The sequence below is a fragment of the Sceloporus undulatus genome, chromosome 6, assembly GCF_019175285.1.
Source record: "Sceloporus undulatus isolate JIND9_A2432 ecotype Alabama chromosome 6, SceUnd_v1.1, whole genome shotgun sequence".
Lineage (NCBI taxonomy): Eukaryota > Metazoa > Chordata > Lepidosauria > Squamata > Phrynosomatidae > Sceloporus > Sceloporus undulatus.
The window spans coordinates 56829972-56855102 of NC_056527.1; the positions used below are offsets into that span (position 1 = coordinate 56829972).

At 41.3% G+C, this 25131-nt stretch overlaps 1 protein-coding gene across 5 annotated transcripts in view; it reads right to left on the bottom strand.

Annotated features, from left to right (window-relative positions):
* Positions 1-25131, bottom strand: part of ULK4 (unc-51 like kinase 4) — a 195055-nt gene that overhangs the window by 80596 nt on the left and 89328 nt on the right. For 4 of the 5 annotated variants that reach the window (XM_042477193.1, XM_042477191.1, XM_042477190.1 and 1 more), the window contains exon 32: positions 16387-16492. In XM_042477193.1, the coding sequence (XP_042333127.1) occupies positions 16387-16492 (106 nt within the window). Of the gene's footprint in view, positions 1-15544; positions 15669-16386; positions 16493-25131 lie in introns of those variants that run through there. The other variant, XM_042477195.1, reaches the window with a different exon arrangement.

Consider the following 25131-nt stretch of genomic DNA (forward strand, 5'->3'; position numbering starts at 1 on the left):
ATTCATAAGCACCGGAGTGCAGCTTTGGTGCAGCTTCCGGATTCTTAGGATGCATGCATCATTTAAACAGTATACCTCCAAAGAGACCCGAAGCAGCTTTATTTTGGCAGTCTGTTACAGGCCAGTGTCAATATTCATCCTGACAACTGGTTGCAACCCTTGAAAAAGTCTGCACTAACTGTAGTCCACCATAGTAAAAACAGTAATATTAAAAAATAAAAATACTTGATTACCCCCATCTAATGCTAATAAAGCTGCATAGCCCAATAAAGCTGCATAGCTTCATATTTATTAAGAAGGAAATGTAAATGTAAACCTTCTGGGGGAAAAACCCAGTAGCCATTACAAAAAAAAAAAAACCCACATGCTTTTAGCTTATTCACTCTCATCTCTGTGCTATTACTCTTCAAACTAGTTTTCTCAAACTTGCTTTTTCTTGATATCTCTAAGTGTTTCCCTTGTCTAAAAAGCTAGCTTGCAATATCATATCTACTTTCCTATAAGCCAATCCAGACATGGTTGGATACCAATAATTAAGACATCCTGTAGAGTAGAAACAATGAATGGTTGAAGCAAGGAGAAAAATGTGATTGGGACAGTAGTGGTGGGAAAGGTTTTGTTTTTTTCTTCCAAGGTATAGCTGTCCTGATCAAAGTTGTCCTACATTTGTATATTCCCCATGGGTGGCAAGATAAAATATGTTGCTCAGGTATTCTTTTTTAAATTCAGCTTCTACATTCTGGAGTGTTGTAAACAAGAAAAAGGCCTAATAAAGCTTTGTGCAACTGCAACTCTGCTTCTTGAATGCCGTTATGGATTTGTCTGGTTTTCCTAGACATACAGAGAGAATCAGAATATACCTTAAGGACAGTATACCAGAAAGAGGAGGAGGTAGGTCTTAGTGCCACAAAACATCAGTGAGAAGGGTGCTGTGCTCCTTTTTGCTGGCATTTCATTTCATTTATTTTATTTTTATCCCACCTTTCTCCCAAAGTGGGACCCAAGGCGGCTAGCAACATATATAAAACACATTTAAAACAATTAAAATTGTGCAATTAAAATAGGTTTAAAATAATAATCTAAAACCAACCTCCTCATCCCCCAGTAAAACCAAGCCTGCAAGATCTTAAAAGGCCTGTTTAAATAAAAACATTTTTGCCTGCCGGCAAAAGGACAACAGTAAGGGGGCCAGCCTAGTCTACCGTGGAAGGGAGTTGGGAGCAGCCATTGAGAAGACTCTCTCTCATGTCCTCACCAAACAAGCCTGGGATGGTGCTGGGACCGAGAGAAAGCCTTCTCTTGAGGATCTTAGGGCTCTAGGTGGTTCGTATGGGGAAATACGGTCTCTCGTGGTACTAATGAGGGATGTTCAAAGAACATCCTACCTAGAACATTTCCCCAAGTAAAACCACACTTAGAAAACAAGAACTTATACTAATCTGTCTTTGCCTACCTGCGGAATACAGAACAAGCAATGAAGGGTAAAATATAATTAATTTTTTTGAGTGGTTATAATACATTCAGTACTGTATTTTACTGCTATGCTCTTTTTAATGGCTCTTCCATTACAATCCTACAAATCCCCCCCCCCCCCCGATGTTTGTTTAAAGCAAAATATGTTTTACAGACACTATTTCAGGTTAGGGTCTGTTTCTAGGGGGAAATTTTGCACATAAAGATTCATGGCTCTTGAGTTTTTACACCAAAGTCTAAAAGACAGGAAGCAATTAGAAAGGAGAGATCAAAGAGTTGCTTGAGTTTTGGTCGAGTAATTAATCAATATGGAGCCAATTTTAATTAGAGTGATAAAACACCCAATCAAGATACATAGAAATTTGGGAGTGTTAAAAGTGTTTGAATACTGTATCTTTGTTTGAAAGAAAGGATAGTTTGATGTTGCTGTTCTGATGCTTTCAGCTTTTGCCTTCTTTCAAAATGGAGAGACAATCATTTTCACCCGGAATACTCCTAGCTAGATCTTTATCTCTCACCATTATAGTTTTTTCTCCTCTCCTCAAGTCTGTAGTATGGCTTACATTCTCAGAGATTTTTTTTTACTTTCCTTCTCCAGTTTTGCTGATTTACTGAACACTTTTTGAACATTTGTGTGCAACATCATTTTCAATACCTTTATGGACTTTAATATGACCTAAGAGGGTGGAATTCTCTCTACTTTGGAATAGTAGATATGCATTTCTTTTATAGCTGGGATTCAGAATGTTTGGAGAATGTATTAGATCAAGCTAAGTCAGATCTGTTTAAGACTAAGCATTAATGTATTCCAGTTGTCTTTGGCAACAATTCCAGGGGCCTGATCCACTCAGATTAGGGGTCTGTCAAAATCAAATGTACTCATGGATGCACCAAAACACCAGTTTATGGGTTACATGGAAAAATCAAGTGGGATGCAGCAATAAAATCCAAGGCAAAGATAAAATCAGCTCACATCCCTTAGTGATTGACGCAGTCCTTCCTCAAAGCTGCTGTCCATGGGGGTCCCTACAATGCATAGAATGCCCCCCTAGACCACTTTTCTTGGTGGAATGTAGTCAATTACCCTCAAAATGAAACCAATTACCTGATTCTTCCCAATCTTTAAATACCATACTTCCCTTGTTCTGGAAGGTGCTTTCATGGGGGTGGGGTGGGGGGCAATAATCACATCCTAACTGAGAAATTAATATTTTCCTGGGTATTGTAAGATATCTCTCAAAGTGGGTTGACATTGCTCAGCCTGCTAGAGAGACTGCAAATACTGAAAGCCACATTGTTATTTTTGCTACAGGCCTGCTTGATTAACTAGCAAATGTCAGCCTAATTCCCACTTACCTGTTAAAGTGGGTTCCGTACAAAATCTACGATTCAGTTTAGCCCCGAACGTGGTTCCCACTATCTCTGCACTGAAACATGAGAGGCCACGGAAAGGCCTGGGAGAAGAGGCCAAGCCACATGGCAGTGAGGCTTGGGGGACAGAAGAGGCAAGCCGGTCTGGGAGGATGGAAGAGGTAGGCTGGGAAGAAGGCCAGGGATGGAGGGAGGCATGGCTGGTGTGGAGAGGCTGGGGAAAAGCCGCTCTCAGTAGGGATCAGGGTGGATTCGAATCTGCCTGGTTCCCACTTCGGCTGAATTGACTTATTTCTAAATAAATTGATTCAGCCCAAAAAACCCACCCCGTTTTACCAGCATCTTTTTGATGTGGGTTAAATGGGTAAAAACCATCCCCCCCCCTTTCCAAATAGCTTCAGTGATTCTAATTTAGTGGAACCATGGTGGTTTAAACTGAATCATTTGGAATCACGATCTGGTTTAAACCACAGTGGGAATTAGGCTGTCCAGTTACTATGTTATGCATCATTTAAGCATAAAAAATGTGTGTATAGGTTGAATGTAAGAGATAACTATCATGTATAACCAGTTTTTCCGGAAATTTCAAAGCCCTACATCAAGATGAGGATGATGTGATTTTAGGGGGCACTTCAACAACCCCATTACCATAGTCAGACCATTTCTACTTGAAGTTTGGTCTAGTAATCAGAAATCCTCCCTGAAGGGGAAGGAATCCTATTAAGAGACTTAGAGGACGTCTCCAGAGACTATGGCAGGTTACACACTGCCATTAAAGTACGTGCTTCCGCACCTCCCTAACCCTAATATGCACTCCGCGCGTAAAAAATGACGGCGGCCGTTCCAGATGGCCGCCACCATTTTTACGTAGGGGACGCTGTGCTTCCGCACGTGTCGCAGCGGCTATGATGCCACGAGTGCGCCATTTTGGAGCTCCATTTTTGCTCCGCGAGGGAGTCTCGCGGTTTGGCTGCTGCGACTCCCTCGCGGAGCAAACAGCAGCGCCGGGAGAGTTAGAAGAGACCACAAGGGCCATCCAGTCCAACCCCCTGCCATGCAGGAAATCTAAATCAAAGCATCCCTGACAGATGGTCATCCAGCCTCTGCTTAAAGACCTCTAAGGAAGGAGACTCCACCACACTACTGTCAGGAAGTTCCTCCTAATGTTGAGGTGGAATCGCTTTTCCTGGAGCTTGCATCTATTGTTCCAGGCCCTAGTCTCTGGAGCAGCAGAAAACAAGCTGGCTCCCTCCTCAATATGACATCCATTCAAATACGTAAAAATGGATTACTATCACCTCTTAACCTTCTCTTCTCCAGGCTAAACATCCCCAGCTCCCTGAGTCTTTCCAGACCCTTCACCATTTTAGTCACCCTCCTTTGGACATGCTCTAGTTTCTCAATGTCCTTTTTGAGTTGTGGTGCCCAGAACTGGACACAATATTCCAGGTGGGGCCTAACCAAAGCAGAATAGAGTGGCTTTTATTGATGCAGCCTAAAATTGCACTGGCCTTTTTAGCTGCCACATCACACTGTTGACTCATGTTCAACTTCTGGTCTACTTGGATTCCTAGATCCCTTTCACATGTAGTCTCATTCAGCCAGGTGTCACCCATCCTGTATCTGTGCATTTCATTTCTCCACCCTAAGTGCAGTACCTTACATTTCTCCCTGTTGAAGTTCATTTTGTTAGCTTTGGCCCAGCTTTCTAGTCTATTCAGGTCATTTTGATTTTTAATCCTGTCCTCTGGGGTGTTAGCTACTACTCCTAATCTGGTATCGTTGGCAAATTTGATAGGTATGCCCCCAATTCTGTCATCCAAGTCATTGATAAAGATGTTGGATAGCACTGGGCCCAGGACAGAGCCCTGTGGGACCCCACTGGTCACTTCTCTCCAGGATGAAAAGGAGCCATTGTTGAGCACCCTTTGGGTTCGTCCAGTCAACCAATTACAAATCCATGTAACAGTTACTTTGTCTAGCCCACATTTTACAAGCTTGTTTGCAAGAATGTCATGGAGAACCTTGTCAAAGGCCTTACTGAAATCAAGATATACTATATTCGCAGCATTCCTTTCCTCTACCAAGCTGGTAATTTTATCAAAGAAAGAGGTAAGATTTGTCTAGCATGACTTGTTTCTCTGAAACCCATGTTTACTTTTTGTGATTATGGAATTGCCATCTAGATGATCACAGATTCTCTGTTTAATGATCTGATCTAGAATTTTTCCTGGTATTGATCCAGTATATATGTACTTCTCTTCATTAATATGATTGTGGCAAGGACCGGGATGGCATAATAAAATCCTAGGTTTTAAAAAGCAATATGTTACTTAAAATCTGGATTAAAAACCTATGCTTACTATCAGTTTCAGTGGTATGTAATGGAATATATGAAGCTAGAAGAGATGAAATTGATACTGAGCAGCTACACGATGTATTGCATACATCATAACGGTATCAACATTACATTAGTACTAGAAATCCAGATCTAAGACAAGGGCTTTCAGCCAAACATGACTTCCATTTCTTATTCTAGAATTAAGCACTGATTATCACAAAATCTGAACTGTTCCTTCTAAGAAATAGTTTGAGTTCAAGCATTTATAAAATGTGCTAATTCCATTGGAGTCAATTAAATATCACACACTAACAATATAAGATGGAATGCAGAATAGTAATTAAAAACATTCAAATCTCACTACATTTAGCACTTTTCATCTTCAAAGTTCTGTTCAAGCCTTAACCGTTCTGTGACACACTGATCTTGGATTTAGGCTGTCTTTTAGACAGAAATCACTCTAAATGCTGTCTGTCAGGTATTACAAGGGATTGCACTGGCTAGCTTAAAACCATATTTTGAATTTTACACTCCAGCAACTTCTGAGTGTTTTTATAATTATATTGGACAAATTACACAGCAGCACTGTCATTATTAGATTCCATTTTATCATCCATAATTACTGTAACTCAGTGATAGTGGACCATATTTAAAATGACAATCATATTTCTATGAAAAAGAATGATTTCATGTTGATTGAAGTGTGTCCATTTTGATTTTTTTGCAGGAATCAGTATACAACTGGAATCAAAGAGTGCATGGTGTATGTGTCCTGTTTACAATATTACTAGCCTTTCAAGAAGGTTTCTAGGAAGGCTATAATCCTCTTAAAGAAAATATGTGTTAAATGGAACTTGTTTTAATGCTTTAATTTAAAAAACATTTTTTTGACATCACTGCTGTAAGTAATTGCTACTTAAAGCAGTTAGGCAGTGCTCAGGGGTGTGGAAAATGATGCTCCCATGTATGACTCATGTTACTACCTCTGATTTAAGGCCTAGTCCAGATATTATGAATTGTTTCCCAATGTATGAAATAGTTCTGAGAAGCAGTGATATAGATGATGTAATGTCAAAGTCTCAGGTTTGCATAACTGCAACAGCTGAGAGGTTTGTTACTGTGCAAATATTACTCTCTTCACTTTATATATAGTAACTTATAAAAATATGGGTTACTATAAGTGGAAAGAATAAAAGTATGGATTACCGCATATGATGCATTTGAAAACAATGAACATAATATCTGTGAATATGTACAGATGTCCATGTAAATACTCCGCAGATATTTTTAGGCAGACTACAATACTGTGCAATACTGTATGTGCTTATCAATACCATGAATGAGCATGCTATATTAAATGCTAGCAATTCCACCTAAACGTTAGGAAGAACTTCCTGATGGTAAGAACTATTTGACAATGGAATCTGCTGCCTTGAAGTATGGTAGAGTCTCCTACTTTGGAAGTTTTTAAACAGAGGCTGGCTGGCCTTCTGTCAGGAGTGGTTTGATGGTGTATTCCTGCATGGCAGGGGATTGGCCTGGAAGGCCCTTGTGGATTCTTCCAACTTTTAAGATTCTACAATTCTTGTCTGCACATACAGCCACTTTCCTTCTAAGCATACCTTAATGCATTGCAGAAAAGCACATTGCCATTTATTATTATTGTTCATATTGCCATTTACTATGAGGTGACATCAGAATGCAGCAATTATTCCATTTATTACAGATGTAATTTACAAGACCTATAAAGCAACCAAACAAAGACAATAAAGTTCCACCTTGAAATAGAGATTATATCCATCTGAAATGTTGAAGATAAACTTCAGTATTCTTCCAACAACTAGTTGTGTTAGTTTCTCCTACGCTCTGAAATAGTTAGAAAGTATCATTCATTTCCCTTTATTGTTGATTGTAAAATGCCTAAATTAACCAATATTCATTTTCTTATGTGTACCCAGGTTGTCCTCCCTTTGAGCAGGAGGGCAATAATCCTTTTTATATCTGGGCATAAGGGAACTGCTGATGACATCAAGTGCCTGATGCTTTTTGGTATTTTTGAATTAATAGTGCAGTTCTGTACATGTCTCATGAGAACTAAATCTCTTACCACTTCTTGTTATTTCAACCCACTATCTTCGCATATTGCCTTCTTGTTAAGGTAATCACCTCCTGAACTTCCATGTATACATTGCATTAAATTTATATATTATATTAAAAACAAAATAACTGTGGCAAGCAATAGAGGAAAGAGGTATAGTAAAAGAGAAACAAGCACTTCGCGGATTTATACACATTTTCAGCACTAATAGCACAGTGCCAAAAGATGGTTATCTCTTTTGATTACTCAGAGTGATCCTGGTTGCTAGCAGAAACTGACTCACCATGTTTGGTGAGAAGTATAGGATAGAACCTACTAGGTTCACCACAACTATCTGTCTTATTTCCAGTTTTGTGGATGTCCATTCATGTATTTATAACTTGCATTGGGCATGAAAAAGCCAACATGTAAGCTCTGCATTAAGGCATCAATCTAAGATTTGATAAATCTCTAAGGACCCCAGATACTCACATCTACACATGTGATCCGACAGTGTCTATTCCGCATAAGTGGTTTATATCTATAAATGGAACTTGACATACTTCACATAGGGCCAGAAGAGACAGCTCTTTAAAGCCACTGTCGGGGCGGTTTCAGAGCGCAACGTTTATACACCGCTCGTTCCAAAGCTGCCCTGAAACCTCCTGGAAGTCAGTTGGTTGCCCAGATATGGGCAATTTCAAGATGCTCTGGAGGCACTTTGGGCTTTGGCAGAGCCAGGAAAGCCAGCTTTTTTCCAGCCCAAAAAGGAGCGGCTCTTTTCCACTCCTTTTTGGGCTGGCATCAAGGCGGATTGGGATTGCAGCATGTGGTTGCTGCAGTCCCAATCTGTCTTTGGTGGGGGTGGCTTCAGCTGTATTTATTGTCAGTGGAGGGAAGATGTAACAGCCAACATGGTATGTTCAGGAATGTAGTTGTTTCCTTTTATTTCATTTAGTTTCATTCACATTTCTAATGTAGTTTTTGAATTTTGCCTGCTGAGAACAATCACTGGCTATTCCCAACAGGACAACTAGAAAAGTGACCTATTTAATTATTTCCCTTTGCTTTGAGAAAAATCCTTTTAAATTCTGGACTAAATGGCATATAAATCAAGAACTATTTCTGTTTAATCCTACTCATAATGGGGCAATATTATTATTACAATATTATTATTACAGTATAACATATTGGAAATAGTATACATTCTCTCAGGTCAATGCTGAAGATAAAGGGAATCAAATAAGAGAAAGAAATGGAAATTATGGCAAGTCATGAGGGATTGAATATCTATTTACAATTCCATTGTAATGCAGGAGTTGGCTAATGGCTGACAGAAAAAAATAAAGTTGACTCCTGGGATTGGACTTGTAGTAGAATTACTTACAGTTATAGGAAGGGTCTTTAGGTATGTTTTACTCCTTTGGGGACATAACAGGATCTCAGAACCTTTTGAAAATTGCCCATTATATATTAAAAACAGAGAAGGGTGACACATGACCTTTTTTGATTAAAAATGTTAATGCTGGATTGCTGCTCTCAGAGGAATCACTTTAAGGATGCAAGATTTAACAGACTTTAACAATACGACAGGCACAAAGACATTTGAAATCTAATTAATCTCTTGACATTTGACTAAAAGTCAAAGCAGTGGACTACAAGATGAACAAAGCACCTCACCCATGAAGGTTGACTACTATTATCTTTCTTTCATGAGGTGTAAATGAGAGTTATTACATGTCTTGTACCAAATTTTATTGCAACCCTAATCCCCTTTTTAATAACTGACTGTACAGTAAGTGCCTATTGTTTTCTATTAACATAGTCCTGGATATAACAACTGCTGCAATGTATCATTTTGTGATTTCATCAAAAGCCTTCTTTGTACATTTACAGTTATGGAGAAGCCACTCCTATTGAGAGTTGCCTCTGACAGCTTGACAGAGTAAAGTGCTGAAGGAGGTAGTTTACACAAGTTCTTTTCAAGAAAGAATGGTTTTAGTACTTTAGATTATAACCTGGAATTTCAGTTTTATGTTAGCATCCAATATAACAATTCTAAACATGAAGAGAAAATCTACACTTCATATTTTATTATGCTCCGTTTTCAGAAGACATGAAGCTGTCTCGCATTAAGTTGATTAAGTTGATTCTTGATTCAAAAAAATAAAAAAGACATTGGTAGACTTTCATGCATTTTTGTTTTAGTTTAATTCTTGTTGAGTTTATATTTTCATGACAGTGTTTTCTGTTTTATAAGTCTTGTACTATCTTTAAGCATGGCTTGATCAAGGAATGTGAATAATTATACAAGTCTTCGAGTCTTATCGAAAGAGGAAGTTAAACTGGAACTAGCATTGGATAATGCTTTGATTGGGACTTACTGCATGATGCCATTGCTCTCCTGTTATTCTCCCATTAGAGGTCATATTGAATTTTTTTTTTTTTACAAATACACGCAAAAATCCATTAATGACCACTTTTCCTGCAACTATCATGTTCTGATTTGATGTACAAAAGTTAAATTCCACATCTGGAGTGGAGGAGGACAAGTTGTGGGGTGGAGATTTTGGAGATTATCAGACCAGGGCTAGTTCCACAACAATTGTGCTGTTGGAAGGTAATAGAAGCATAGCATTATAGCGATCAATATTTTCACTTAGTTGTGCAATCACACCTTAATTATAATATAAAATCAAAAGAATACAGCGATTGTCTTCCGCATACAACCATCCATGTATCATTATTGTAGCGTTATTGAACATTTAAGCATGGTTTCCGCGCTATTGCACAGGTCTGAAAATCATGGCTCTGTGTGGAACACAACAAATACAATGTATATATTTCACAACATTATTTTTTCCAGTTCAAATAAAAACATTCCCTACATGTCAAAATAAGAGAGAAATCCACTCCTAAAACAATCCTAGCAATGAGAATGAACTGCCTGTACAGAAATGCACTCTGGGAGACCTTCTCAATTGCTCCACAATAGCGTGAAAGAAATGTTATTGGCTTCTGCACCTTCGTGATAGCATGAATTGAAGTGCTATTGGCAAGCTATTCACGTGGTTTCCCCATTAACAAGAAATTCCAGGATCAATACAGTTTATTTATGGGAAGAGTACTGGATGAGTGTGACGTCGTGTGAAAATCTTCACGCAATCATGATGAGCAACCTGTTCTTCTATTTCATGGTCTCTGTGCCTCACACGATAGGGTGACTAAAAAGCTTACCTATGGAAGGTGGGAAGGTCACTGCAGAATTGAAGAAAAAATAGCACAGCCAAAGCGGGCATCCTGATGAGACCTGGAATCAAGCCAGTAATGCTGGACAAACATAGAAGGTTGAGACCATGTGGCCGCCTTGTAGACATCAGGTAAAGGGATGCCTCTGAGGACTGTGGCAGATGAGGAGACAGCCCTGGTTGAGTGTGGGCACACATCAACAGGAGAAGGGCATTTGTCCAGTTCATAAGCAAGCAGAATGGTCTGGGCAATCCACTTTGCAAACCTTTGAGAGGAAACAGGGTGGATCTAGGATAGCCCACCCTGTTGGCCTTTCCTAGGTCCATCATAACAAACAAATAACTTGTTGGTCAACTTGAACTCAGCAGAATATTGAACGTAAAATGCCAAAGCACAGCGAACATCAAATGTGTGCATGGTCCTGTCCAGAGGCATAGAAGGCTCTGGATAGAAAGTGGGTAGCACAATTTTCTGAGAAAGGAAGGAGGATACCACCTTAGGGGAAAAGGAAATGTCCAGTCTGAGGACCACCTTCTCTTTGTGAAAAATCAGGAAGGGCTCATCTGATCACAATGCAGTGAGCTCGGAGGACCTTCTGGCTGATGTGATGGCCATGGGAAATACCACTTTCAGTGTAAGAGAGGAAGGACATAGGGCTCGGGTTGAACGGGCGGGAGAAGGACTGGAGGACCCAGAGGGAAAGGAGGGAGGCAGGGGGGAAGCTAGCAGTCAGCTGGAAATGATAGAGGGGATGAGACTCAGACCCTGGAGGCGGGGTGAGAAGCGGGAGGACTTATTAAGGAGGAAGGGAGAGGCGTAAGGGGGGAGGAGCTTGAGCGGAAGACGGGGAAGCGGAGAGGCGTGCAGGGAAAGGAAGGAGGAGGAAAAGCGAGGAGGGCTGAGAGAGAGTTCCCGGGAAGGAGGCTACTTCCCCGACGGTAAGACTCGGGCTGGACCTGTAAGTGCTCTACACCCAGTTTGCCCTCAGAGAGGAATAGAGGATGGGAGTCAGCCTTGGAACCCGGAAGTGGGTTGGAGAAGAGAGGAGACGGGAGTGGAAGAGGAATCTTGGTGGACTCAGCGAACCAGGGGCCAAGCCCACGCACCGTCCGACGGCCTGAGCCCCTCTGGAGGAAGGGTCGCAGCTGAGTGGGACTACCACCCGGCCCGATCACACACACTGTGAACTCGGGACTTGGACCTAAACGGCCAGGAAGCTGGAACCCGCTGTGCTTCAGTGAAGTTACTGAGCTGGCAAGGGCTTGTTAAGACTGTTAATTTGTTCTGGTTTATTGTGGCTGAATAATAAAGCCGGAGTTTGAGTTGTTTTCAAGCATTTTTGGGTCTCCAAGTGTGTTTGTGACTCACAACCAAGCAGAATGGAGCAACGCCCAGGTGCTGCGGCCGCAAGCCTGGGAGCCCTGTCCACAAGGCTGACCCCAAAGGTTCAAAGGGAGGCCTGGTAAGATGCATAAGTACCAGAGAGAGTGGCAATGCAGAACCAGAGGAGGTAATGGAGGATAAAGATGATGTAGACCTTTGAAAAACCTTCTCAAGGTAGAAGAGCTGAGCAGATGGTGAACCAAAGGGCTGGTTAGCTACAATAGCTGACAAATGCACTTTGAGAGATGAGAAGGATAATCATTGTCCATGCAGGTGGAGCAGGAAGGCAAGGCCATCAACAGTTGAACTGGTGAACACGGCTCGGCTCTAGCCTCAGCAAAGGCACAAAAGCGCTTCCATTTGTAAAAATAAGACCACTCAATGGAGTCCTTTCTGGAAGTTGACAGGACCCTGAGAAGTTCTGGAGCGGTCAAGGCCGGATCTGCCATGCCATCATGTGGAGGCTCTGCAGCTCCAGGTGAAGGACTGTGTCATTGGAATGGCAGAGGAAGTCCAGTCAGTTCAGGAGTCTGAGGTATTGCCCCCTGGACAGGTGAAGAAGGGGGGCAAACCAGGGCTGCCACATCAGCTCTGTCTCTTGCCATTTTGGCCACAACCCTCGCCACCAAGGGAAGTGGGGGGAAGGCATAAAGGAAATGGTGGCTCCAATTAACGAGAAAGGCGTCTCCCAGGGAGCCCATTCCTCAGTCCGCTCTGGTGCAGAGCACTGGATACTGCGTATTGTCTGGAGTGGCAAAGAGGTCTAAGGAGGGTGTTCCCCAGTGTGAGGTAATGAGATGGAACGCGCTGAAGACAAAGTTCACTTGTGCTGAAAGATCTTGTCTCTGCTAAGGGAGTCTGCTAGGACGTTGTCCTTGCCTGCCAGATGAACTGCCACTGGGTGAATGGAATGGTGATGACACCATGCCAGAGCTGTTGTGCCAGATGGAGAAGAACAGAGAAGTGAGGTCCTCCCTGCTTGTTTATATAACCACCTGGATGACCCTGTGAAGGAGATGAAGTTTGAAAGCCCGAAAGGCTTTGATGACAGCCAAAGGTTCCAAGGCACTGATATGCATATCCATTTCTGATGGGGACCATCGACCTTGTTCAGAGAGGTCTCTACAATGCGCTCCCTAGCCCGTCATGGGGGCATCTGTGGTGACCATCCTGGAAGGTTCTGGAGGTTGAGAGGGCATCCTCTTGAGGATATTCTTGGGAATGAACTACCACTGAAGAGAGCTGCGAACATGTTGAGGGAGCGTCAGCCTCTTGGACTGCTTGTCATTGAGGTGGTCACACACAGAGAGATACCATTCCTGCAGGGGCCTGAATTTCAGACACGCCAAGTAGGTTATGGCTGTGGTGGAGGCCATGAGGCCTAGAGGTTGTTGAATGTCCCTTGCTGTAGGATGGTCCAAAGAAAGAATTGAGTGAAGATGAGTTCAAAGACTTTCTGCCCTCCTGGTAGGGAGGTAGGCATGAACCATAAAAGAGTCCAGAGATGTGCTGATATACTCTATCACCCTGACCGGCTCAAAGACGGACTTGGAGGGGTTGACAGTCAGGCCTAAATCAATGAGGGGAGATTGGGGCTGCGGAAACTGCACACCGCAGCCCCAATCTGGTGCTTTGCCGGCATTAAAAGGAATGGCAAAATGCTGCTCCTTTTAGCGCATGCAAAAAGGCACCCTTGCCACCACTGCAGCAGCTTTTCAGAGCTCCTTTGGCACAGTGTGTCTAAATGCTGGGCCAAAGGAGTGCTGTAACACTCCCAATCATGCAGTCACGTATGTAACGTGACGCTGGCATTGGAGCAGCATCAGGGCGTGCAGCAGGTGGACACCATGCCCTTATTCTGTACTGAGGCTGGCGTTAAATGCTGGTCTGTTTAGCCCCATAAATATGGGGGGGGGGATTAAAAATCAATGAAGAGAAAGAGAACATCCATCTTTCATCAACTTTAGAAAACTACTGAAAAGAATTTTCTCAGCATGTTGCTACAGCAGACAAAAAGGAAGGAAAAGAAGAATATGAAGCACACTTGACGTGCACTAGTAAGGTCGCGAAGTTCCTGCTAATATGCTTTGGTCAATGTTAGATAATTGCAAATTGTTTTGCAAAGGTGCAGAACAATCCATGTGTATGGATTACAGCAACCCCCAAGAAGAACTTTTAAAAATACATCATAAATTAATCCTGGTTCTGTATTAATTAAATGGAACATAACACCTTGGTCTGCTTGTGATTCTGTACAGATTCCAGCTTGCAGCTCATTAACTGCAGTGGATACATATTTTCCCTTAAATATCTTGTTTTTCTGCTTTGACCACAGTACCATCTGTAGCTGCCAATTTTAATCCATTTGATCAGTACAGTATACAGACCATCTGATCAAGAGTAATAAAGTAGTTTAAATTGATGACACCGATGATAAGGGACAATGTTGTTAATTTTCAGACTATTATGTTTCTAATGTATTTCTGCAATACAAATGAAAAGTGACAGAAAGTTGAATCTCACACATCATCATCTGGCACTGAAAAGACCATGATACCAGTAGAATTGAGATGGGCATTCCACACATGTGGTCTACCACAGAAAACATGCCTTCTCTCATAGTCATCCATTTCACTCTGTTTAAGCCTCATATGATGATCTTATCCAGCAGAATTCCATTCGTTGGCACCTCACATCTTTTATCACTCTGGGCATCAGATTGATGGACAAAAGAGTGTACTGTAGTCCTAGTGGCCATACCAATGCTTATATGCCTATTTCTTCTGTTTTTGAGCTCAGAAATTGAGAAATGAACCTATGTTCAATCAGCTTATCAAACATGCTGTTTTTGAGGAGGTCTACAGGAGCAGAAACTACTTAGATTGGTTAATCTGTTTAGCCACCCTCTAGGGTGTATGATGTCCTTAGTACATTTTAAATTAAGTGGCCAGCTAGGACATCACAGTCTTCCTAATAAGGGACTGTGATCTTATTCTGCCTTGTTACTGAGATATGCTTCCATGGAAATGAACGTCTCCAAATTTGCTAGATTCTTCTTTCCTGAACATTAATTTCATAGATCACAGTTTAAATCAGCTGCAGCTGCTGCTTGGTGTTTTTTTTTGGGGGGGGGGGCTTGACTATTCTAGGTTACCTAAGTGACATGTCTGGATATGTGCATTTCTTGGCCTGAAGATCTATAGAGATCACCAGTCTCTTCGAGAATACGGTGAACATTAGTGATAGAAATACCCTAAGGTGGCAACTACTGGACAGCAGCATATTTGGTGGGTGGCACTGGTGGAGAATCTCTCCAAAGCCAAAGAATGTCACCATAATCAACTCTTGTTAATACTGAAGAGACAGCTGCACCCAGCACTAGGTATCACCTGGCAAGAATTATTAGTTTGGGCATTTGTCTCCTAAAGGTATTGCCATCACTGGCATATTGCATTTTTGTCAGTTTGTATTGAAGTGTGTTGTATTTAACACATACGTTTGTATTTAGCATGTAGGTTTGTATTTTGTATAGGACGTTGGAAAGGATAATAAAAAGTGCACAGAACAATGTATACAAAACAATTTTACTCAAAATTAATGATACAGAATAAAGCAAATAATTGCATTTGAGGAGTGACACCACTTTTATCTCTGCCAAATTGTAAATGAGTATCATTAAAATATTCAAAAGCACTTGTAGGTATAGTAGGTATTACAGCAGGGAAGAGCTATCTGTACCCCTCCAGATGATGATGATAATAACTCCCATCAAATCTACATAGTATAGTCAAAGAAGAAGTATGATAGAAGTTGTAGTGCAACAAGATCTGATTGATAGTTTGTAGAATCTCATTGTGGCATACAATTTTGACTGCCCTTGTTGGCTAAGCCTAAAAGTTCTAATTCCTACCCCTCACTCCTCCCCATAGCACAATTCTTTCTGTTTGGAAGAGCTAGTTAGGAAAACAGTGCTTTGGTACCTCTATCTAAAGGCTTTTCCTGTATATAAAACCAGGGATATCCACTCCACCCACTTCCCTACTCCAAGATGAGGAAAGTGGAAGAACTGGTAGACTGGTCTGTTCAGAGGCGTCTCAAATAGCAACAGACAGACACATGGCCTTTCCTGCTCTGGAGCATAAAAGGATAGTGTTTTTTTGTTTGTTTTTGTCAGTTTTCTTGACTATGCCCAAGGTCTTCCAACTACTTTGACCATATGACTATTACAAAGCCCTATGCCTTCCCCTCCATTTTGGAACTGTGAGAGATTAGTGCACATAACTACTAGTTGCACATCACAGTCCTGGTGATAAATGCAAAGCTACCATAGTAATAGAGACAAGTGGAATTGATGAAGCCTGACTGCAGCCACAATATAACTATTTCTCGTGCTACGGAATTTTCTTTGGTTCTTATTCTCCTGCAGAAGCATGCTACCTGACATTTGTATGAAATACATATACAGTGAAAAACAGATATGTGAAATACATACCTTGTTCATAAAGAAATTTCATGTTTGTATTTTTATTTGAAACCAGGTTATTTAAGACTGCAATCGCACTCTGCATGGTATTTCCTAGCAGCATACCCTGATGGTCCTGTAACAACAAAAAATTCTGTATAAGAATTTTTCTTCTAAGTGTACAATACATAATTCATTATGAAGAGAGGACTCAATGAAAAGTTTAGGTACACCTGAAGCTAGGCAAGAATGGATCTGATCAGTTTCCAAGACTTGGGGTGCCAGTAGATGCAATGGCCAGAAGTACCTGGTATCAACTTTGGTTGATATGCCAACTGCATCCCTACCTGGACCGAAAGGACCTTGAAGCAGTGGTACTTGCACTGGTAATCTCTCATTTAGATTTCTGTAATGCACTTTACATGGGGCTACCTTTGTACCAAGTTCGGAAACTTCAATTGGTGCAAAATGCGGCTGCCAGATTAGTAACCAGAACACCTAAGTCAGACTACATAACACCAGTACTAATATCTCTTCACTGGCTGCCGGATCAGCTTCTGGGCGCAGTACAAAGTGTTGGTTATTACCTTTAAAGCCCTACATGGCTTGGGCTCGAGTTACTTGAAGGAACACCTCTCCCTATACAATATGCCCCGCACTCTCAGAACAACTGGGAAGAACCAATTATCCAAAGACTAGATTAAAATCAACTTCCCACAGGGCATTTACTGCTATGGTTCCCAAATTGTGGAATGGCTTGCCGGAGGAGATTTGTCTTATTACCACCTTAGACGCCTTCAAGAAGGCACTCAAGATGGATCTCTTCTGGCGAGCCTATCCCCCTGATTTGCTATAACAATTATAAGATGAAACTTATAAGATATCAATACGTTGATATTGAATTTTACAGGAATTCTTTATCTATTTCTATTTCTTCATTATATACACTGAACTTATGTAGATCCTCTGTAGACATTTCTGTTTGATGTTCAGCAGTAAGCCTGCCTTTGCACTTTCTTCTTTGACTTTCCTTGGTAAATGTTCCAAATCTGTGATTTTCCCCCCTGCTAGTACTATGGTGACATCTGCATACCTTATATTGTTGACATTCCTGCCTCCTATCTTCACTCTTCCTTCTTCTAAGCCTGCTCTGTATATGATATTTTCTGTATCTAAGTTGAATAATGTAAGTACTGTACTTTAACTCTTTTCTATAAAGGATCCAACCCCTTCTCTGAGTAGAGTGGCAAAAAGTGACAGCTTAGGAGCTGTACAGATGGGTGGGTGACATGCAGCCGTCCCTTGACTGGCCGGATCAGGGCTGCAGCAACCACACGCTGTGACCCTGATTTGGCCTCTAGAGAGTGCAAGGAGGAGCCGCAAAAAGCAGCACCATAGCTGTGGCAGCGTGGCTTTATGACGCCCCTTCAGTGCTGCATCATATAGATGCAGTGCCGGAGCCATGTCATGATGGCATGCACCGTGTAAATCAGTGTGCACCAAAATGGCGCCCTGGGGGCAGGGGTAAGGCATCCAGCGTGTGGATGCTGCACCTTGGCTCTGCCCACAGGCCGGCACAAAGTGCCAGTCTGTATGGGCTCTGTCTGTCCCAGGAGCACTTAAAAGAAGCTTCAACTCTCTCTCTTCTCTCTTCCATGGTGACACTTCTGACATTTTTAAATATATGGGTGGGGAAATGGTGGCAGTAGCAGCTCTTTGGTGCTTCCTCTCAAAGAAGCACCAAGAGGAATCGGGTTTTGAAGGATATGAGTAAAATGTTTGTATATGGTTGTTAACTTTTCTGGCTTAAAAATAGGCAAAGTTATCACATTTAAGTGAAAGGCTATAATCAGTGCTAACATGGGCGGGATACAGACCGCCGCTTTGAGGCGGTCTCCCGCCGGCGCCATTTGCTCCGCGCGGGAGCTGCAGCAGCCAAACTGCGCGGCTCCCGCGCGGATCAAAAAAGAAGCTCCATTTTGGAGCTTCTTTTTGCGGCACCTTTATGACGTCGCGAGGCACCGCTGGCGCATTCGCGACGTCATAGGCGCCGCGACACGTCTGGACGCTATGCGTCCAGTACGTAAACATGGCGGCCCCCATGTGGAAGGGGTGCCGCCATGTTGTATGTATTCTATACGTACTAGGGTTAGGGGGGTGCAGAAGCACCGCCCCTTCCTAACCCTAGTAGGTATAGAATACGTACTAAATGGCGGTTTATATCCCGCCATAGTTGCCATTTTCTTTGCCTTGCTTTTTCATTCTTTTTGACATGTGTGCATTTTCTTAGCCCCATCTGTGCCTGGTCACCTTCTCCCCACATCGCACAGCCACAATTTATCATAGTTTCCCTCCTCATCCATCCAGCCTTTAGACTGATCACAAACCATTGTGCCTACTGGAATTTTGTAAATTCTTTGGTATTGTTCTCTTTTGCTTTGTCCTTTACATCCATTATTACATGGCCCTAGGTTTTACACTCAACTTAACCATAGGATATACCAAAATCCATAATTTTAGCCCCCAAACCTGCCTTCGCCTTTACATGAGGTCAACTTGTAGTCGAGTAAATACAGTAGCACAATTTAAGATACTGGTTTTAAGCCCTGATGCCTTAAACAGTTTGGGACTTGACACTCCAAAGTTTCCATGCTCCTGAATGTTAAGATCATCTTCACCAGTCTTTGAGGTGAGGTAGTTAGTGACCAGATATACATCCTTTTCATTTGTGACTCCCAAACCTTAAACTGTCTACATCAGAGAGACTTCTTTGGCACAGATTTTTCAGTGTCAGATAAATACCATTTTGTTAACCTTGATTTCAGATGTTGATTGATACTGCTCTGTTTTTTTAGTCTGTTTTCTAAATGTATTGGAGTTTCCCCCCTGTTTGTAAGACAATCTAATGGTCTTTTGAGTTGAAACTTTGGGATATACGTGTTTAAAGCAAAACAGAAACCACCCCTAGCAGTCTTTACCCTATTGCTAAAAGCCACCCTCCTGATGGTAAAAGTATTGCACAGCATTTCCAAAACACTGACAGTCTGCTTGAGGCAGCAAGAGGTGGAAATGTTCATATTGTGATTGGTTTGAAAAGAACTCCTGCTGAGCTAGGCTTCCATTTGAGGATCTAAAAATGGCATATGTGATGGAGCCAGAATTACTCCATTTTAAAATAAGCAGAAGGTGGATGGTAAAAATGGTTTGAAGTTGTGTTGTCTCATGCCATAGAAGAGAACTGGAGAATATAATTAGTGGGCAAATCTGTGCATCCAGGAACTGTCAGTTTTGATAGTTCTGTTTGTTACCAGCTACAAATAGGAATGTATTCAAAGCAGCACTATTGCTAAGTATTTGAATTCTAGATATTATTCCTGAAGAATGCTTGGAATGCTGACATTATTAAATATGAGGGGAAAATAATAATAGCCATAGTAAAATCAAGTACTGTAGAAAACCATGGCCCTATGTCAAGAACAAGTTGCAAAGTTAGCAGAATGATCACCAAGATAAAAGTCAAGGATGATGATGCATCAAAAATATTCAATTCAGTACAATAAATCTGTCAGTCTGTGTCCAAAGCACTATCCATTTGATGGAAGAAAATCTGATAATAAAATTCATTTTTGATATATCAGACAATATAATGGAGAGGGAAAAAAATCTGTGCAGCATTATAATTCTTTCACAAGGTTAACAGGATTTAATGATACTATATTTCTCTTAGCAGAAATCAATCATCAAATTGTACAACTGTCTAATGAAATAATAATGTTGCACGGATTCTATCGCTAATATCAAAATTACATTAACTTCACAATCTCAAGGTAGATGTTGCAGGATTCTATTTAAACTAGCTCTTTCAGGCCCTCGACAGATGGGGCCCTTTAGCACATCCTGGCAACGTGCTAGGGTTGCCTCAGGGCGCCGTTTCCAGATGCCCCACAACCCTAGGACGTCACCAGGACGTCATCGGTGTGTGGCGCCGTATACACGGCATGCACAGCTGTGACGTCACTGCTACGTGCTGTCCAGATGGGCGCACACGGCAGCGACATGCTCGCACCACCACAGGCAGTTTGCGATGGCGCTAAAAGGAGCCACTTTTCAGCACTCCTTTTCTTTCCACGCAGACATGCCGCATAATTTAGTTGCTGTGGTGCGGCTATGCGGAAAAGAGAGGTGGCTCCTGGCCGCCTCTTTCTGGCAGTCTGTATCCCGCCTCAGTACCTACCTATGGCTCGCATCCTATTAGTGACTTGCAAGTGAGTTAAGCCCCTTTTTGGACAGAAATTGGCCCTTACACTCCATACAAAAATCTCAAATTGCCTGACAGATGTCAAGCCCTGAGAAGGGGGAGGCGATTCAGACCATGAAGATTTGGCTGCTCTTCATCCCCTGGGGGAAGGAAAAGGTGGGTGTAATTTTTTTGAGAAAACACCTACATTTCTCCCAACACCAACACCATCAAGATAAAACCAGCAGCTTCTCCATTGCCTGAATCATCTCCCCACCTCCCTGAATCCCCCTCTTCATTAAGCAACAGCGGGAGAGACCCATCCTGGAGCTTCTGGGTTGTGAGAGTTGACTGGTCCATGCAGAGTTATGCACAAATGTAGGATCTCAGCCTATATGTGGTGCTCAGCAGCTTGGAACAACCCATTATGGAATTTTATTCCCCCTGTACACACTGAAGCATACTGTGGATATAGAAACCCAGACAAAGGTACTGAAAACCATAATAAAAATAGGAAGAGTACAAGAACAATGGCTGTCGGTATTTTGAGATGGCACAGTAGGGCTGCCATATCATCTCTGGCATATCAGAATTAGGCTCCAAATTACATGTGGAGTTGCTGGTGGCTGTTACACTGGATTTCTGAGGCTTGTGTACAAAGTATTTAAATTTTACACAATCCATCAATGAGGAAAACCTGATCTAATTTGTGCATATGACACCACAGACCATGGCCATTTAATGAATAGTGCTCTTGACAGTTTTAATAAAACATAGCATTTGCCAGCAGAGATAATTAGAACTGAAGCAGCAAAATTCTAGTGTTTGGCAACACAGATGAAACAACTTCATTAAAATGTACAGCTTCAGCAAATGAAAGGCAAGAAAGCACTGGACCCTGAAGAATCAGCCTTCTCAAAACTAATTGCTTCAGTGCTTAAACAGGCCAGCTATGAAATACCAAGGGCATAAGAAGGAAAGCAAAATAAAATAAGGGACTAGTTTACAGAACGAAACCCACTGAAATGACTATACTCTTTTTAGGGTACAGGATTTTTAATTTACATTTTAAGGAATCCAAGATGACAGAAGAAATTATTTCTGAGGATTTAAAATGAGCCTGGCAGACAGGGATAAATATAAATATAATCTTGCAAGAACTCTGCAAAGCAGTAATTTGTGGTTTAGATCTTAACATAAATCCATACAATAACTTTTGAAACAATGTAACCTTTGGAGATCATCAATTCAATATTAATTCCGGTATTTGACCCATCAAAAAGACTGTAAGGGTTAATTTCAGATATGTGGTGTAAACTAAATCACTTGGTGCCATGACATTTCACAGTATAATTTTATTCCACTTAATAAAATTAGAGTGGTTAAATTGCAATTACTTGGGGCATCTCTCCCTCTTGCTCTTTCTCTGAGTTTCTACATGACCTTTGTTGGCAAACAAGATAATTACTGTAAAAGGAGGTATATACTTTCATGCTTCTTCTACAGATACACTGATTTAGAAGTGATTTAAAGCAAAATATAGACTTATTGTACCTACTAAAAAGTTATCTATCCTTTGTTGAAAAGGAATAAAATAAGCATCAGTATTTGGTACAGGCTGACTATAGAAAATCTTTGAATAAGAGCAAAGTTTAATGTTTAATTTTGTAATTCATTCTTAGAAACACCTAAGGTCAAAATCCCAGTCTACCAATGAGAATGGGTATAGTCTTAGTAGTCTTTAAGTTTCATCTAGATAATTAAAACTAGATTTATGTATATAGATTGATTATCCCTTATTCTGAATTCCAAAATCTGAAATATTCCAAAATCCAAAACTGTCCACATTGGTAGCTGAGATAGTGATACCTTTGCTTTCTGATGGTTCAGTGTACACAAACCTTTTCATTATTATTGATTATTGTTAAATCTATTATGTATAAAATTATGTTGAAGCTATGTGTATAAGGTTATACAAAACGTATATGAATTTAATGTTTAGACTCAGGTCCCATCTTCAAGGTGTCTCATTATGTACATGCAAATATTCCAAAATATTAAAAAATCCAAAATTCAAAACACTTCTGGTCCCAAGCATTTTGGATAAGAGAGACTAGACCTCTACTACATGTTTTTTTTTTAATGGTACCGTGAAACTACATTATTTGTGTTACAGGAGATTGTTGCTGAAAACTACATTCCCATGATTAGTTTTCCTTTGCCAAGTAGGATCACTTACCTCATGTTCAGGTGTCATTACTTCCTACCTCATATATCCTTGTTCCCTTTGAGCTTAGGTTAGCTGTAATCTTCATATTAATTATTGGGAAAGTAATTATTGGGAAAATCCATTTTCTCCATTTCCTCCTAATGTACTGTTGTGAAGTCATATCTTAAATTATTTCAGGGTTACAAAGATACAATTTTGTTGGTACTCTCACGTTGTACAAAGTATATAGCTTTGCCCTTTATTGGCTTGCATGGCATTTAAATGAAGGAGGAAGAGTAGATAAAACATGTTAAACATTGGCAGAGCTACATTTCACTGCTTCATTGGTCAGTTACACTTTGCCTGTAAATTGTATCAGTACTGGTAACTGTACAATGGATTTCACTTTGTTGCCTCAGCTAACATGCAATCCAAGGCACCTGTGAGGAGAGCAAGAGCATGATGAAGGCAAAAAAGCTTGCATGGGCTTCCTAATGTGTGCAGCGGTTGGTTTTCTGTACTGAAACAGCACCAAAGGTCAGACTGACTCTTGCCTCTCCTGGCTTATTAAACAGGCCAGAGGATGGGCAGGGTCTTCTTTACAACAAGGCAGGGTCTCAACATGGGTGAGGAAGGCTGCTATAATATCTCTGGATCATACTATACTGGATATTTATAGGCCAGTCTCCAACATTCCAGAGGCAGCTTTGGTCTCCTTGGTGGATGACCTACACAGGGAACTGGACAGTGGGAGGTGCAGTTCTGCACCTCTCAATGAATTTCAGAACTATCAGCCATGTTATCCTTCTCCGTTGCTGTAATAATGGGAAAGTCTCTCTTAAGTCCTTCCCATTATCCGAACCTTCTGGGAAACAAAGGGTTAAAACGTGTGAAGCAGTTCAGTTACATTTTAATGAGGCTCAGAGTCACCTGTGACAAGATAGCAATTGCCCAATACAGTAACCAGATGGGCAGACGCACAAAACTTCGAGATGCTTCTAAGCAAAGGTTATAAAAAGCCTGAAAACACCATAAGGTCTCTCCCTCTCTTTGTCTCTGGCTCTGTCTAATCAGATCATGAGGTGAGCTCTAATGAAGGGGATGGAAATTACTGTCATCCTGAGTAACTGGTCAAGACTGGACAAGGGATTCCAGACTTCCAGCTACTCCCAAACATCAAGGACTACAAATCCTATTTGATCTGTGAATAGAATTAGGAGAGTGTATTAGCTATTCACGTCAAGGTTTTTTTTTAATGCTTTCTCCTGATTTGGCTGAATGACTTAATCTGTTGTAACTTGTAATTTCCAGTCTGTGCCTGAAGAACAAGATGGTTCTTCATATACAGAGATACCCTTTTGCTTTACTTGAATGAAGCCCTTTCCTCATGCTCGTTTTCATGTGTCTTGGCTTGGCCTAGCTCTTCCCTGCAGTTGGCAAGGAAAGTGTCAGTGGAATCTCAGCAACAGACCATTGCATTGCTAAAGGAAGATTCACATCAATGGGTGGTAATGGTGAAAATCAATTAAATAAGAAAGGTAGTGACAAGAGGGTCCCATCCAGGTCAAGCAAAAGCAGGAGAGGAAGTCACAGTCGCCTTGCTGGGATGGGACTTGGAGGGCCTATTCTTTCCTGGAGGGTTGCTCTCAAATGGTGGTGCTGGCAGATTCCTATTCAACTCCTTGGCCATTAGTTTGTGGGGTCTTGTTTTGTTTCCTATGCTATTTAATATATACATGAAACTGTGGGGAGAGGTTGTCAGGAAATCTGGGATCAGTTGTCAGTAGTATGCTGATGATATGCAGCTCTTTTACTCCTTTCTGACTAATTCCAAGTAACTGAACTGGTGCCTAGAGTTAGAGCTTTCATTACTATGTGGAGGGTCTCACATGAACATGCCAATGAACACTAGTGAGCTGTTCATAGAAATTGCCCTATTAAATTTTGGGGCATGTAGGTAAGACCACACTGGGTCTTTGCTTGGTCCTTCAATATAGACAGGTCCAAGCTCTTCAGTGAAAAGAAACTGTCTTGTAAATCGCCCATGCAATCAGAGAACCTAGTGGTAAAGGAGTCCCTTCCCATGCACACCGCAAGAAAGAAGACCAAATGCATTTGTAGATTCTATTGCTGAAGTTCCCCCATGAAGCTAGGTGAAGACTATCTAGTCTGAGTAATCTTTGTTTGTCAGAAGCCTCAACTCTGCCACTAAATAATCAGTTTTAAGAATGCCAGGTTCTGGTGTAGACTACTCCCATGATAAAGTATGATGGGCAACCTGAAGGGACCAACTGTTTGGAAGTTTGTGAATCTAGAAAATGATGGCTGT